General features: G+C 38.3%; 1 protein-coding gene across 5 annotated transcripts in view; it reads left to right on the top strand.

Annotated features, from left to right (window-relative positions):
- CTNND2 (catenin delta 2) overlaps nt 1-16,996 on the top strand; it is a 288,488-nt gene that overhangs the window by 178,137 nt on the left and 93,355 nt on the right. For all 5 annotated transcript variants that reach the window (XR_006019595.1, XM_042048673.1, XM_042048671.1 and 2 more), the window contains 2 exons: nt 12,571-12,688; nt 15,707-15,892. Coding sequence is in view for 4 of the 5 variants with exons in the window: in XM_042048673.1 (XP_041904607.1) it covers nt 12,571-12,688; nt 15,707-15,892 (304 nt within the window). In the remaining variant the exon portion in view is untranslated. The remainder of the gene's footprint in view (nt 1-12,570; nt 12,689-15,706; nt 15,893-16,996) is intronic.

Genomic DNA, 16,996 nt, shown 5'->3' on the forward strand with positions numbered 1-16,996 from the left:
AAGTTGTATTAAATAATTTGCAGTCTTTATACCTAATATAGGAAATTTTACTGTAATTCAGCGGATTGTGTTTGTACTGTTTCAGAGGAAGCTATGTTTTTGAGTAACTGACAATTAACTGAGAATGGTAAAATAATAATTACAAAATTAGAATGGGTGTTTATTCATAGAAGAACAGACACCTTTATAAGCTGTAATTATCTTTTTGCTAATTTTGTCTGACTGGCAAACAAAGCATACAAAGGATGATTCTTTTCCCAGGCATAGCACCACTGTAGACAAAGCACTGTTAAAGGTGAGGTTTGTTGTAAAAGCAGGTCACGTGGCAGTAAATACTGATGGTGCTGAGTATCTCTTGTTCAGGGAATTCTTACCTGCCAACTGAAGAGTAAAAACAACTGCAGAAATTCCCCAGTGTAGGAATAATTAACTAGAGACTGAGGCCGAAGTTTGCCACAGCATCAGTAACTTTGTACTTGAAACCAGCTCTCAACCTTTTCTGGTTGTTCAGTTTTTGTAATCTTTCCCCCACTCTTTTTTTATTGTTGGTGAATTGTGGGTTTGTAGAACACAATACACTCTGTCTCATGGCCCAAGAAACATGTACTAAAGCTCCTGCGTAAGGTGAAACTTGATGGAAATAGGATGCACAAAGGTGATAATGAGATGAAGACAATGATTCTGCAGAAAACTTTACTCCATCAGATACACACAGCCCCTGCAAACCATATTTTTGGGGGAGAGGAAGGGTTGAGGTGAGGTGAGGTGTCCTCTTCTTTCATGGCACACAAGTGTTGTGTTGCAATTTATAGGAAGAATCAGGATGAGGCAAATACAGTAATGTATTAATTGCATTTCTTTGCAGGTGAGTGAGTGAAATATCTGAAGCATAATAGTACATTTCATGGCCGAGCAAATAACAAAGTAGAGTCTGCTACTCAGGCAAGAGTTTCACAAGCATTTTAAGGCCCAATAAAAAGTTTGAATTTGGCATTTAGTTTAACAGGAATGAGTTAATTTATTCAAAGGGTATGTGTTAAAAGGGAAAAATTAAATTGCTGACAATAAGTAATATCTGCCTCCTGAGCAGTTCCTGTGACATAGAAGAGAGCCAGGCATCAAAACAGGGCAGTGTAGGGTTTTGTAAGAAATTTGTTCTGGCAGAAGATCCAGGTTGTCAGACACCATCCCTGGGGTATCAGCCAAAGGGGTAGAGAGCATAGACAGCGGTGCTCGTAGCAGTGTTTGTTCATCGTCCTGTATGGCATGGACTAGGTGGGGATAAGTAGGGTTGTGGTAGAGTGATTCCCTTCTTTTTTTACAGGTTATTTCAAGCAGCAGTGATGCACAATGACTCACTAGGCTGAAGGGCACACTAGAGGGTCAGTTCTTTCATCATCCCTCAGTGTGCACATAAAGCCATTCAGAGATAGGATGATGTGACATAATCTGAGGTAGGATGCTCACTGGCAATTTCAGGTTAACCATCATGAAAATAGAACACGAACATACATATTTATTTCTTATGCTGAAGGCACATTTGGACAAAGCATAAGAATTGTAATTTATTATGCATCACTTTTTTTTTTTATGATTAGGCAATTTATGATAATGAGATTTTTTTACAGGTATTTAGCTCAAAAAATCATAACACCATGAGATGCTGTTACTGGAAAGCAGCATAGACACCTTGATGTTTTTAATGAAGTTAAAGTATAAAAAAGAGAAAATTGAGGGTAGAGATTGTTCTAGAAATAATAAAATGCAATTTCACAGGAGCAGTATCATTTAATGAATTATGTGACTAGAAAGAAATAATATGAACAAATAATAAATTAATTTTGAGATGCCTAACTGAAAATTGGGAAGGAGGAGCTGGTAATAGGGCATACAGATTATGACAGTAAAAGAATCTTACATACTGGTAGCTAGTTTATACAAGGAACAGGGAGAAATTACAAATAAGCTGCGTTTCTAAAGATTTTTAGTTTTGGTAGGGGAGAAAGATGCCTCTCAGATTTGGAGAGAGACTCCAGCTGGAGAAATGTCCATAGCAGTCAATTCACCGAGAACATGGGCACTCACACAGCTGAAAAGCATTTGCCTTCTACTTTGCTGTGCTGTGCTGTAACTTAATTTGTTTTCGTCAGAGCAGTGTTTCATACTTCTGATACTCTAATGCGTGTTCTGCTTTGTGACTTCTTATCCTCTGTATTAAAATTTCTAAGTAGCTGATCAAAAAGAGATGAAGCTAATAATCTAATGAACTGATTGGTGTTGTAATTAATTGTGCTCATCTGATTAGTCAACAACCAAAGCTGATTTACCCTCCTTTCTTCTCAAGGCACTGCACTGATAATGGTTTTTCAAGACTGCAAAATAGATGCAGGAAGGCACTTGAAACTCAGATGTGGCACGGAGATTGCTTTGTAGGTTAAGGGAATCATCTTACTTGAGCAATCATGATCCTATTTGTTTGTTCCTCCAGGTTGATAGGATTGGTTATTGTTTATGTTTTTTCTGGAACCTAATCTTTATTCATAGGATTTTTAGACTGGTAACTTTGCTAAATGTAGCTATTTACATTGTTTATGGTCTGATTTTTGTGATTATCTTTTTCACTGAGTTCTAAAACCAAAGCAAGGGAACGGTGTAACTTTCCAATACTTTCAGTTATAAGACCTGAGAAGAGGTGCATTACTGATAATGCTTTTAAATGTTTCAAACTTAAAGGCACAGGCAAACAGACTTATTGAGCTTAAGTGTCCGCCAAAGTATAAGAAAGGAATATGCAATATGTTATAATACCTCATCCAAAACTTTTAGTTCTGGTTTAGTAACAACAATGTCAACTTAAAAATCAGCATATCAAATGGAGAAGTGAAAGTCAGAGTATAAAAAGTAGAATCTTATGTCAAAATGGAGTCCAAAATTAATCTCTAATGTCATTATTTATTCTCGTATTTATAAAACTATATATTTATAAAACTATAAAACAGCTGAACTGTCATCTAGCCCAAGTAGAATGCTTGTTTAACAGAGTGAGAAACCAAAATGACAGTGTCATGATATCCCATCCCAAGGTTTAAACTAGTTTTTCCTCATACAGATGCTCTCCTGAGTTAATATGTCTGAAATAATCTCTATTTCTCTTTTTCTTGGTTTTTTTTTTTTCAAGATGTAGCTTTTGTGTTTACCTAGAAACACTTGCCATTCACATCCCTACATCTTCAAACTAGGAGAACTCATTCCAGCTTCCCATCCTTTCAAAGTGTCTGTTTATTTGGAAATGTAATGTAAAATTACTGGATTTATACCTGAATCACAGATGTGTCTTCTTGCATCGTGTTGTAAGAGTTTGACAGTTGTGGCACTTGGCTTTTTACTGCGTGAGTTTTGTTGCTCTTAAACTGAATTTGTGTGGCAAATGGGTCTATTTGGCATATGGACTTTTTCCATGTAACAGGCTATTCACTGGATATTTAAATGGCCTGTTTTTTTCTGGGAAATTAACTAATTTCTAACTGTTCCATTTGTGTGTATGAGCCACAAAGGAGAGCAAGATAGGACCTACAATTTACTCATTAAAGCACTTTTTTCTTTTATAATTGTCAGTTAAGAGAATTTATGGACAACAGGACTCACTGGAATGCAAGACACTCAGATGACTGAGAAAGTTTTAATGCAGATACCTGGCTTCAAATCACTTCCTTTTTTGCTTCTGTGGGGTAACACAATGACATTCTTTGCACAAAGACTTCTGGGCATGCTGGAGACCCAAAGCTAAGTGCCTTATTAAAATGGAGCAGAAGATGGCTTCAGAGGGTACCAGCTCTCAGGACTTCTTGAGTCCGTAATTACTTGAGAGAGGGGAGAAAGGATGCACAAACTAGTCCTTTAAAAAGGCAAGATATTTAACAAATAAACTTAAAAAAAACACAACCCAAAGTCTGTTTTTTGTAGCTTTTGCTCTTAGGTTTGGGGTTTTTTTCTGATTCCAGAAACAATACTTTTGAAACATTTTCATAGATATTTTTGTTGTTGTTGTTGTTTAGGAGTTTTATTAAATAAGCAAACTGGTCTGTTAGGAAAAGCATCATGCTTATATTTTTAATTAACTTAATTTTATGTGATGGTCTGGTCCTTTCCTATTACTATACAAAAATATGTCTTCTGTAGCTAGAACATGCCTGCTAGTACTAAGCAATTTCAGGTAAAACCTGGCAGCAGGTCAGGAATGTATTTTGGCCCCATGTTGGATTCTGAAGTTGCACTTTTATCGTGACCAACTCAGGCACTGAAATATTTTTGAGCATATAGAAAAGAGGCTTGTGTGTATTCCTGAAAAGCACATGAGCTACACTGGGATTAAGTCAAGGGGAAAGAACTGTCAAAACTAAGACATTTCATTTTCATTTGTTAGTACTAGTTGTTCTTAAGATAAAAAAAAAGGTCAAATACAAGGACATCAAAGGATGGCAAGAATTTTCACACACTATGAGAAGTTGGCTAAATTCCTTTTCCAAGTTTCAGGTGTGAATGAAAATCCTTTTCCCCAGCTGTTGTGTATGTTACAATTTTGACTGAAGGAGAGGGATTTTTCTTTACAGCTAAAATTATATTAGAGAAATAACACTCAAACAATTTTATAAAGGGATCTCATCAATGTAAGACATGCTGGTACACTCAGAATAATATTTTAAACACAGTAAATTACTGCCTTTTACACATAGTACACATGCTTACTCCGAACTCTAAAGCATTTTGTCTGCTTCTTTTCAATTGTTCTTAAGAATACAGTTGTAATGCCAAGTTTTTCCTGAGAATATAGCCTACAAAAAATAAAAGAGGGAATATTTTTATTCTTATGGAAGTATATTTGCTAGGGCAGCTCATGCAAATCGAAGACTTTCTCACAGACCTAAACAGGACAAATACAGGATTCATCTTTTAGTGGAGAAGAAAAGTAGACATAGAAATTATGTACAAATAACCTGAATTTTAATACTTTAGAAATAGCTTGAATGGTTAATGTAGAGGAAGGCAATTAAGAACATCAAAACAGACCAATTTATAAGCATTTGAAGAAAAAAACCTGATAAATAATAGAATGAGGTTAATTGAAAACCATTAATGTCTGGTCAGTTTTGTTCTGAATAAGAGAACAAGCTGAACAGAAAAATAAAAAAAGAGAGGCTGCTTTCCAATGCTGAAGCATCTGACACAGTATTTTTGAGTTCTCCCAGTGACCAGAGTAGATACCAGGGAAGATGGTAACACTTCCTCAGGGCATGCTGCTCCTGGCCACATAGGTGTTTCACTGGGTGCTGGCGTGGGGAAGTGATCTTGCATTTGGCAGCCTCAGTGCCATCCTTCTGCACAAATTTGTCCTGTTGCTCTTCAGTCCATGCAAGGAGTAAGAGCTGCAGAGTCCTCTGGACAGAGGTTCTGTAGGACAGAAGGTCCTGAGCTAATGCTGGTATTTAATGCTGGATCATCAAAAGCTTATGCTTTAATTAAATTCTTGCAGTCTTTAACATATATAGAGCTCCATTTAGCAACATTGCAATTGTAAATGGAGAAAAGTGTCTTGATGTTGACATATTTAAAGTATTCCCATTATGACCTTCAGAGTCTGTACCACAGCAGGTCTTCCCAAGGGCAGTAAGTGACACAGTATTTTAGCTCTTACTGAATGAACAGGTAGTGCATTAAAAGCTGTATAAACAGCTGAGCATTAAGGAGTACAGTGATATCTATAAAGCAAATACTATGTGCCAGAGAAATTAAATATCAAAACAGAAATTTGATGCAGGTGGGATTTTTTTTAATGCCATAGTTTAAAACATTTCCTGAATACACTATGTGTAATTCTGTGTATTATAGTTAAATAGAATTGCACTTCAAATGAAAACACGTCAGAAGGGGAGAGGGGTACTTAGAAATACTTCTTGTTTTTTTCAGATGAGGCTATGGTTAATTATACCATGAACTGTATCAAAATTGTTTATGCCAGAAAATTCGGGGTGGGTTTGGGGCTTTTTTAAGGAGACAATTTCTTTTAAGATATGTGTTGCAGTTCATGTGCTTTCCCATCATGTATCTCTCAAAAGTATCAAAATAGCAAAAAACGACATTAGGAGTCAATTGCTTCACAAGTCACGCAGAGCAGTCATTAAAAACAATGCATTTAGCCTTAGCACTGGACATGCAGAAGCACAGCAGGAAAAGGCACCTGTTGAGTGCTTGCCTTGGTAGGCTAATTGCACTGATGTTTTGAAGACAAAAGGGACTGCTGAATAATCAAAGCTAAATCACATTGTCATAGCATTTGATAGAAAGGTTAATAACCAAGACTGTATCCACATTAGACTGTCAGATGTTTGTCTAATTGTAAGGTATTCTTTTAAAGTGAAAGTAATACCTGGGAGAGAAAGGCCTCTCTTTGGCCAAATTCCTTGTTGATATAAAATGTCTTGCTTCTTTAGCTACAGTTGAGGTATTCTAATTAATAAGAGACAATTTCCCCCCAAACCTATGTTATTCTTAATCCACATGCAGGATTGCTGAATTCTGAAAACCGCCTTATAGATAAAGAAGGCTATAATTGGTGCTAAGAATATTTAGCAAGAAGAAATCTTGCTGATTTTGGTGATACTGCACTGAACTGTCATTCAAATCAGGACAAGTTAAAGGGAGATCTGTGGCAGTGACTGAAAAATGTATTTTAATTTATTTTTACTTCAAACAATAAGCTGATTTTGTAGTCACTGAAAACATAACACTTAGAAACTCTTAACGATGAAGAATGAACCATCTTCAACACAAACCATTGTGTTTTCTTAGGTTTTGTCTCACTGCCTTGTTTGAATTTCTATTTTGTCTGAGAAATAGCTAGTCTTATCAGCTAGTTTAGTTTTCAGCAGGAAGAGATGATTAAAAAACGTCTTAGTGTACAAATGATGATAAAAAATCAGAATTTCGTAGTAACCAGAACTACTACAGCTAACCTATTTATTCCATGTCAAAGGCTGCACTGAATACTTACAGATAAGCCAATAAAAACTAGTAAAAAAGTTTACTGTAGGAAGTTTAAGTTTTTAAGTTTACTATAAAAAGCCCCAACCGATTGTATGGTTGTATAGGGACTGATGATCACAGTGAGCATCCTTGATGGATACATGCACAGTGCTGGTTGCTTCATTTTGCTGTCTGTGTCACAGAGACACAGGCAGAGAGCCTGAATGCTGACAGAATCAGCTGGGAGTGCACAGAAAAAGCAGCATCTCTTAGGGGATCATCTTTTACATTGCAGACCAGCTCAGAGGATCATCACCACAGCACCCTCTGATGGGACTGGGGATGCCAGCTTGCCCCCGAGACAAGGCTCGGTCCCTGAAGGAGAAATGATCAGTCAATCAGGCAGAAATAGAAATAGGCAGCGTATAAAAGAGCACATCTAGAGGAGGCCAGTGTCGGGGTGGGGTTTTGTTTGTTTGGGTTTTTAATCTGTATGTTTTGAAGAAGAGTATTTAGTGTGCCAGTTGTAACTCAGTTACTCAGTATTCTGAGGGCTTTTCCCTTGCTAGGTATCCTCAGGAAACATAATCACCGTTGCTATAACATTAATGGGGTTGGTGTAGTTCTTGATTTATGTAAACCTTTCCCTCTTGCTGTGAAAAATCTCTTTTTGGTGGCTATTGTAACATGTAGAAGGATGAAAAAGATTGAAGGTGTTAGGATTAGTCCCTCTTACACAAAACTTCTTGGAATGACAATATATATGGAAGGCCCCTGAAATTTCATGCTGAAGATAACTTTTGCATTCCACCTAATTTAGGATATTATCCTTCCTGTGTCTGTCCTCTCTTAGATCATGCCATAGCAAAAATATTACATATACTAGATATTAAACATATGCTTTCTCTTCTTATCGTGGGGCTTTGAGGAATACCTGTCTCAATTTCACCTTTGCTAAATGCATATTATTCATTCTCCATCATTGTCCTGCATGACTGCAATGAGATCTGCAATCTGCAGACCTGTAGCTGCTACAGGAAAGGTCCAACTACTTGGTGTGACCTGAGCATGCTTAGGGAGGGCAGGTGCAGATGCTTTAGTTCTGTCTTTGAGATGGGTAAAACTGCCACTGGGAGTAATGTCAACAGCTTCCCATATCCAGAGGTCATAGCACACTGGCTTTTTGGATGATCTTTCCATAGAAATCAATGTCCCTCCCCTGTATAAGGCAGATGAATTTCATTACCCTAGAATCATGAGGACATTGCTCTGAACATCCCACAGTTTATATGAGTTTATGGAAAATGACCCTAAAGCAGAAAGAAATTACTTGGCACCACCTATCTTGCCCTACCTCAAAGCCTAACAATTGCAGTGAATAACTAATGCAAGTGCCAGGGCTGACAAGAGCCAGGTATGTGTTGCACAGTGCACTCCTTTATACCACACCCTTCGTGTCCCTAGAGCCTCGGATTGACACGCCCAGGGTGTGGAGAATCATGCCTGCTGTTAGTTATCAGGTGATATGATAGTTAGCCATTTTCCCATGAAACTGAAGCTGGATTATTTCAGTTCTCTTCCCATTCCTAGGTAATTAGCAAAATTGGTCTGCTGTTTGTTCAGAAAAGCAGTTTGATGAACCGTGGGTCTGAGGTCTTGCCCTGACTATCTGTTCCTAGTGTTTCTCTCTTGAGAAAAAACTGTTTACATTACCTGGGGTTTAGAGCTCTAAGTGGGACCTTCTGACTAAACTGAGAGTTATTCTTTAGCACCCTGTATTCTTGGTATTCCTGCATGACTGGATTCTATCTGAAATTCATTTTACTGGTTTATGGCAAGCTGAAGGACTCCTTGCCCTATTAGGTTCAAAATGACAGCCTATGGCTCACATATACCATGAGCAGAGTTTACACAAAGAATCAAAGTATACAGGGTAATCAAGCTGGGCTGCATTTACAATGGAAAAGTATTTTTTCCCTGAAGACTTGTGCATCGTATCTCCACATCCTTTAAAACATCCAGAAAACATGGTTTCACCTGTTTGAAAAATGACACAGGAGAAATAGCACTGACTTAGTGGGACATCTTGCCAACAGTAGATACTACTAATGCTCCAATTTAACATCTGCACGGTGACCTGTAAGTTCACAAATGACAAATCATGTCTTACTCGCTGTCACACTGACAGATACAGCATGTTCCAGTTAACAGTGAGAAATAAAATTAACATGGCAGTGTGTTTTCTTTGGCAGCTCATGCAATCTGGAACTTGCTTCCCTTTTGCAGAACATGGTGATCTTAGAGACCCTCTGTGAATGATCTCAGTTAACAGCGAGTACTTCAGTAGAGGTGACATGAGACTGCTAGATAACGGGATTTATTTCTTTTTAAATATTCAACTGATTATTTCTGACAAAATGTTGATGCAAGGTTTGGATTTGTCTTGGTTTTTAAGCTATTTCCCATGTAAATATTTGCACCATGTCTTCAGGAGGGCTGTAGTAGCTACAAGTCAGTGCAGAAAGTGAACAGCGACTTTTGTAAGAGAAGGAAAGGCAGTTATGGGAATTCAGAATATCCAGCTCTTGATTACAGGAGCAACTGGAGCATAATGGGGATGGATGATAAATAGAAGAATCCAACTCGACAGCTCCTCCACACAGAGCAAGGAAATGCATTGTCTGTGCAGGATGTGCCCCTGGTGTGTCTGTATTGCTTTGTGTAAAGGCCTCATATTCTTTGTTTGCTGGAAGTGAACAAGGCAGACAGCCTACAGCTCAGGGACTATAAGGTTGTCTACATTGCTGTCTTGGTGAGGAGGAGTTTCTGATGAACTTGGAGAGGAACTGAGAGGCTGACAGTCTCTGCAGGCTGTGGACAGTCAAGGTGATGTGCATTTGGCCATGACAGTGAGAAGGAAAAATCACCTCAATAAGATCAGGAAGAATATTTCTCTCTGTTTCTACTGGTGTCTAAATCAGTCTATTTTGAAAGCTTGCACTCAGTATATGTAAGTGCAGAAAGTAAAGAAGCCTGGACACATTATTTTAGTACAGACTGTAAGATCTATCTCTGTTTAAAAGGATTCAGGAATATTTCAGCTTTTTTTTTTCATAGTGGTGCAAAGAAAGGTGCAAAGCTGTGCTGAGAACTCTTTCTCAGCATCGTCCTAGTATAATTTGTGCGGTTACTCTTGTAGGGCTGGCTATAACTCTCTTTCTTCATCACAGAGTCATAGGATCATAAAATGGCTTGGGTTGGAAGGCATCTTAAAGACTATTGAATTTTAACACCCTACCATGGAAAACAACACCTTTCACTAGACCAGGTTGCTCAAAGTCCCCTCCAGCCTGGCCTTGAACACTACCAGGGAATGGGACATCCACAACTTCTTTGGGTAACCTGTACCAGTGCCTCAACAGCCTCTCTCTAAGTATATTTATCTGCCTACTTCTGTCTTTATCTTTCTGGAGGGTAAGAGAATGAAATTTCAGATAGAAGTCAAATAATGGTTCTTATCCTCACTGTATACCCCACAATGCACTTTTCCAGTCCATGATTCTGCTTTTCCTACATGTTCTGCCCTTTTGGAATTTCAGTGGAGCTGTTCCCTTTAAAAGGGAATAGTCTAGTCTACTTTAGGTGGAGTCTCCAGCCCTGCAAGTATAGGGCACATGCACTGTTTGGGGAAAACCATGCTCTGTATTTTTACCTTCTTATTTCTGTCAGACAAAGGTAAGTCAGAAGTTTCCATCACTTCAAAGGGAGAGAATTTTTCCAGTTGATATTTCCCAGACCCTACTTCCTAGATGACAGAAGAAGGTTTCCTCTTTCTGGAACTGGAGGAAAATCCCTCACCTGCTGATCCCATAGCAGCAGAGAGATAGAGGAAGAGGCATGGAGTTCAGGGACCGGAGGAACCGGACAACACAAAACTTGCAAGCTGTTATGAAGGGCAGACTTCAGATGTGTGATGTGGCAAAATGTGAGAGGTCTCAAGAAGAGTGAATTTGTTTGCTGGAGAGATACAAGAATTCATTCCAGTGCTCCTGGGCTGTATGTTTTCTGTCAAGTTGTCTGCTGAGGTGAAGGGAACAGTATTGAATTATTTGGGCCAGTTTGTGTGTGGGAGAGCAGCACTAATTAGAACTGTGCAGGGATGCAAGTATAGATGGTAAATCATGTATGTTTAGGGGGTAGAGTCAATTAGGAGCCTGCATTGGAGGGGCTGGGGGATTGTACAGTTATAAGACTCTTTGTTGCTTTGGGGGAATGGAAATGCTTTTTTTTTTAGATAATAAGGAGGCAGAATAGGATGAAGTAGGTGGAGCAGAGAAAGAATTGAAAGGAAACCTATCCCTCTCATCTTCCTCCATCTGAAATTCTTTCCACCCCCCCACCCCTCTCCCAGATTCCTGTTCTTTTTCCATCTTTAATGCAATGGTCATTGAAAATGGCATAAAAGATAGAAAGTGCCTTGCCTTCTTCCAAAATTCAAGGGCCAGTGTCCTCCCTTCCATTTCCACACATTGGTATTAAATACATCGGTCTTGGTGTGTGTGTTCTTTTACGTTCTTTCTTTGTATAAACTTCGCTAGTGGGGAGAGAAGAGCTACAGGTGAGCCACCTCAGCAAAGGGTTGTCTTCCCCTACTGAAGGAGGCTATGTGAAAAGTTTTATCCCATTCTTGAGATTGCTAATTCACCCATTTCCAAATCAAACCTGCTATGCAAATTTGAATGCAGTTTTTCCCTGGGAGAATTGATATTAGCAAATATAGATTGTTTGTATATGCTCATTCATACATATTTGTTTCTTTGTGTATCAATACTTGGAACTTTATGACACATTGTGTTATGCAGTAAATTTTGGTTTAATTTGATTTATATAAATGTGTTCAGGAGGCCCTCTGGCCCCGTCTAAGGACCACAAGTATTACAATATTATTAGAGTAATCCGAGGCCTTATGTTTTGCAATGTAAAAGAACTTATAACTACATAAAGAGAAGATTGGGGCATTAATGTTCCCTCAAAATGAAAGAGAAAAGGAAACATGTAAAATGAGAAGCAAGCAACAGCAGGTGTTTTATATTATGCTTTGATAATATTTTTCTCTCAGGTCAGGAGCTCTGACTACTGGGCTCTTCAATTCCTAAGAGATATATTTGGCAAAACCTCTAGACTTTTTAAGTCCTGATTTGTATGCACATATGTACATTTTAAAAATGCTTTCAAGAAAGAAAGGAAGGAAGGAAGGATTATCAGCCCTTCTCCAAATTTTAGTGGGCCATGAGTCTCCCCATGCAGGTGGGCGCATGCTGCTTGGCCACTCAGCCCCATCCTGTGGAGGACCTGGTGTCTTCCATTTGTTTCCCTTTGCGTTACATTTCCTGAGCTCATTTGCAGCTGTCTCCATTATTCACAGCTCTGAACTGATGGAAGGAGGAAAGGAAACATGTGCTTTATCTGTGTGTGAACTGTGAGAATTGTTTCAGGAGGGGCAGTGGGCAGGGAGCTGTGGAGATAGTGACCCTTGCTGTTGCCTTGCAGGAATGTCAGCTCTGCTGGAGAGGAGGCCCGCAGAAGAATGAGGGAGTGTGATGGCCTGACAGATGCATTGCTGTATGTGATCCAGTCTGCTCTGGGGAGCAGTGAAATTGATAGTAAGGTTTGTCATCTTTGTCTTTTCAGCTGCAAATCCAGGTATTCAGGGTATATGGGGACTATAAAGAGACAGTTCTTTCATGATTTTTTTTTTTTTTAATGAATTGTGAGGAATGTCTTAGCAAAGCATAATTTAGCCCATCTTTTCCCTTTTTTTCTGCTGAGCTGTTTATTTTAGTGTGCTAAGCATTGTAGTTGTGTCTACGTATGTAGTGTGCACAGGTAAGCATGTCATCCTCTCAATTGAATCATTGAAGTAGAAAATATGATACTGATTTAAGAAGAGCAAGTATCATACTCTGTGTAAAGTTCCTTACATTGCTCTGCCAGTTTTACCTTAAAATTGATTTTCAGTACCCAGTAGGAGAGCTAATAAGAGTGAGGTAGGCTTAGAAGGCAAACAAGCAAAAAAAAATTGGGCAATTAATAGGCAGTTTTGCAGTAAAACCAACATTATTTCTTCTTTGAAGAGGATCAATGAATGCTTTCAATAACAACTGTGTTAAGATGCCTCATTATGTCAACTTTACTTCTCTTAAAATACTGGGATATGAACAAGCTTCTACAGAGGTGAAAGGCACTCCCTAATTAAAAAGACTCCAAGCATTTACAAATTGAAGATTTGTAATGCATTAAAGTATTCCAGAGAAGAAGAAAAAGGCCAGTTTCTTTTGCTTTCAGTATACAGTGCTAAATTAATTACAGTTGCTGCTCTAGGGCAACCTTGGTCCATTTGCTCCAGGAGAGCAGCCTTTTATGCAGCAAGGTTTTAAAGCCCACTGGGTTTGTATTTCCAAATAATACTTCACAGAATTGTCCGTGGACCCCCATGGGTTTATAGATTTGAGAGGAATAATCTCCAGGAGTCTCTGTTCACTACCTGAATCAAATAGGTGAAATTTGCCTGGGAATTCAGGGGATGGAGAGAGGAATTAAGAGAGGTTCAGAGCATGAGGTGCAGGGCTAACAGCATGGCTTTGTCTTTTTTAAAAAGAAACCAAAAAAGAAAAAAAACCAGAAAAAACTCAAAACACTCCAAAAAATCCCACAACCTATTAGCCTGTAATCAATTTTCCATTAATAGAAGTTTAGTAGAGAGATGCTCAGAGGACACCCACCACAAGGCAGGCACCCACCTGGCAGCAGGGTTTGGGCAAACTTGGCTGTTGCCAGCCCCCACTACCCCACCCAGACACATTCTGCAGAGCAGCCCCCAAACACAGGGGTGGTTTTGACTTCATTAGCTTCAGAGTAGGTTAAAAATAGCTAGAGTAGAAAAACTAGTGAACTTGTACTTAGCCCCCTTATGATGAAACTGAAAATAGCATAAGGAATACAAGGATCCTCGAAAGTCAAGGAGGAGTGAAGTCTGTCCAGCTGTGTGGTTAGAACAAGCTTTCTTGGTTTGTAGGAGTTCACCTTAGCAGAGAAGGTGTTGGTTGCATTTGAGCCTTGGAAGTTTGCTTATCAGTTTTTAGTTTAAGGTAACATTGTCCTTGTGATGGACTCAGCTTATGTTTTCCACAAAATGAGAATTTTAAATGCAAAAACTATGATTTGTGAAAAAGAAAATTAAAGTTTAGCATCCTAATCAACGAATAGAAATCTTCAACTTCAGCATACTGTATCAAAAGTGAATAAAATTCATGTACAATAATGTTAAAAAAAAACAAAGAGGCAGCAAATTTTAAAAAATACTTATGGTCACTGTAATGTTTGCAAAGCTTTCGGCTATGAAAGGTGCACTAAGAGCACTTTCTAAACACAGACACACACATGCATATGCATTTCTACATGTGTTTATATATTTGGCAGAAATTTCAAATTAGTACAAGTGTATTGCAAAATTGTGACATTTCATCTATGTTAAAAAACAGTAAATAAATATTCCCATGTCGATTAATCTGAGTTTGAGACCGCCTCTGGAACTTTGTGTCATCACAAAAAACATGTGCTGAATGCTTACCTGGCAGAAGCTCCTGCAGTACATGAAAGTAAACGAAGCCCCATCTGTTTGCCTCACTGGTGAATATGGCAGAATACGACAGAGCTGAAAGCCTCGCAGTCATTCCATTCTGGGTTAATGGAGCAAAAGAGCTGGGATGTAGTGGCCATTGCTTTTTATCTCCATGGAGCATTAGAAACAGTTGAAATAAATATACATAGATAGAGAATGGCTTTTTTAACCATGCTTTCCTTGTGTGCAGAAAATTAAGCTCATATCCTTCTTATTAGGGATAATCAAACCAAATTGAGCCAACTAAATGAGTAGGTTTCATGTCTAAACTGAACTTCTTTTAGACTTGCAGAAATTAGGTTGAATTGCAAGTGAATTTGTCTCCACTGGGTCTCATCCATTTGTGGGTTCCTGCTTGCATCTTCTGCAGAAGGCACAGCCTATTAGGGGGATAAATGGATGAAAGGGAAGGGCTGCATGCAAGGTATCTGTCTGCAGCCTGGCTAGAAACAGTAAAAGCAGCAAGACATATTTCTAGTCTGGGACTGGAGAAACATCATCTGTTCATGCTACAAGTACTTGTGAAATGGAACTCAGATCCCAATTTTATGGTAATTTACATAGAATTTTTGCCAGAAAAAAAGGTTATTTCTGGTTTTAAAAGGACAAAACCCAGAATCTATTGCCATTTTCTGTTTGTAGCATTTTCTATTCACTGAGGTGGGAGTTTGCTGACATTCAGAGTGTTCTGGTTCTCTTGATCACTTTTTACCTTGACATCTGTTTCACATGGGGCTCCAATGTGAAATTCAGAATGACAGTAAAAAGACTCCCAGAAAAGTATTGTCCAGACTACTGATTTGTTACCATGAAAATTTCTGAATCTCTTAAGCTGTGATTACCTGGGGAGCACTCAGAAATGTGCACATAAGAACTGTGCTGGGAAAATGCATGTGCAAAGATAGATGAAATTCCTTCTGCTTTATATTCAGAGTGAGCAAGGGGAAGCTTTTAATATTTTTCTGGTTTTGTTTTCTGTATTTTTCTTTTTGTCATACTTTTCAGACCGTTGAAAACTGTGTGTGCATTTTGAGGAACCTCTCATACAGGCTAGCTGCAGAAACATCTCAGGGACAGCAGATGGGAACAGATGAACTTGATGGATTACTCTGTGGTGATGCCAATGGAAAAGATGCAGAGAGTTCAGGGTGCTGGGGGAAGAAGAAGAAGAAAAAGAAATCACAAGATCAGGTAATGAAAGTTATTTACAGCTGTGTTGTTGCGAGTAGTTGAAGTGCCCATCATTTAAAAGATAAATAATTAACGCACTGTATTAGAAATTAAATGCATGATGCAGAATATATAAAACTGTTGCCCTTGTTAATTAGCTGAGAGCTTAAAGCAGAATATATGTTGGAGTAACGAAATATGTTTGCTTGAGAAAGTTGTACATTATGTGGTGCACCTGGAAACTGTAGCCATGGGTACACTGTGAATGCCTTAAATACCGTAAAATGCTCTTCGAAAGGAAGCATTTCTAATGAAAAGTGTGATCTGCATATGCTTTACACTATGCTTCCACAGAGCCACATGTGTGTAGAAGGGCTTTGATGCAAACAAACATCAGGCTTATATATATACACTTGCTTGCTTCGAAGTTAGTCTTACACTGTGCCTCTACATGTTGAGAAAAAACTGTACAGGACTGAATCGAGTAATATGAGTGAATGTTTAAAAAGCATTCATATTTTGATATATTTAATGCTGTTACCAAAGAAAAATTGAAAAGCAAAGTCTTGATTGCTTCCTCAAGTTATTTGAAAGGTTTTAATTTTGGGTGGGTTGATTTTTAAAGTGTATTTATCACCTTTTTTATCCCATTAAGAACTTATGATTTGGAGAATACTGACAATTATATTGCTGAGAAGGACACCGTTGCATCAGTACACACAGTAAATAGCAATAACAATGGCTACTGATTTATGGGCTTTTTCAGACAGCCTGTGCTGGCAGCAGTAAGTTTTCACCTCTTCCTACACTTAGTCACATTTTTGCATTGTAGTTTATTTCTGTTTCAGATTGCTCAAAGAGAATATTTATTTGAGTAAGAAATTAAGTGCACAAGGTATTTGAATAAATTATGTAAATCAGTACTGAAAATACTCCTGAGTTCATAAAGTCAAACTGTGTTAATGTGGAAAAGTTACAGCAACATTACTAAGCTAAAAGTTGGATACTGAAAAATGCAGCACTCATGACTAGTAAGACTTTAATTTCACCTACTCTTGTGGTTAAACACCCTATCATCAGATAATTTGAGTTTATTATGGCCTTTTGCTGGGATTCCTGTATTAG

The sequence above is a fragment of the Corvus kubaryi genome, unplaced genomic scaffold, assembly GCF_017639235.1.
Source record: "Corvus kubaryi isolate FWS band 111438036 unplaced genomic scaffold, C.kubaryi_AGA036_p1.0 68, whole genome shotgun sequence".
Lineage (NCBI taxonomy): Eukaryota > Metazoa > Chordata > Aves > Passeriformes > Corvidae > Corvus > Corvus kubaryi.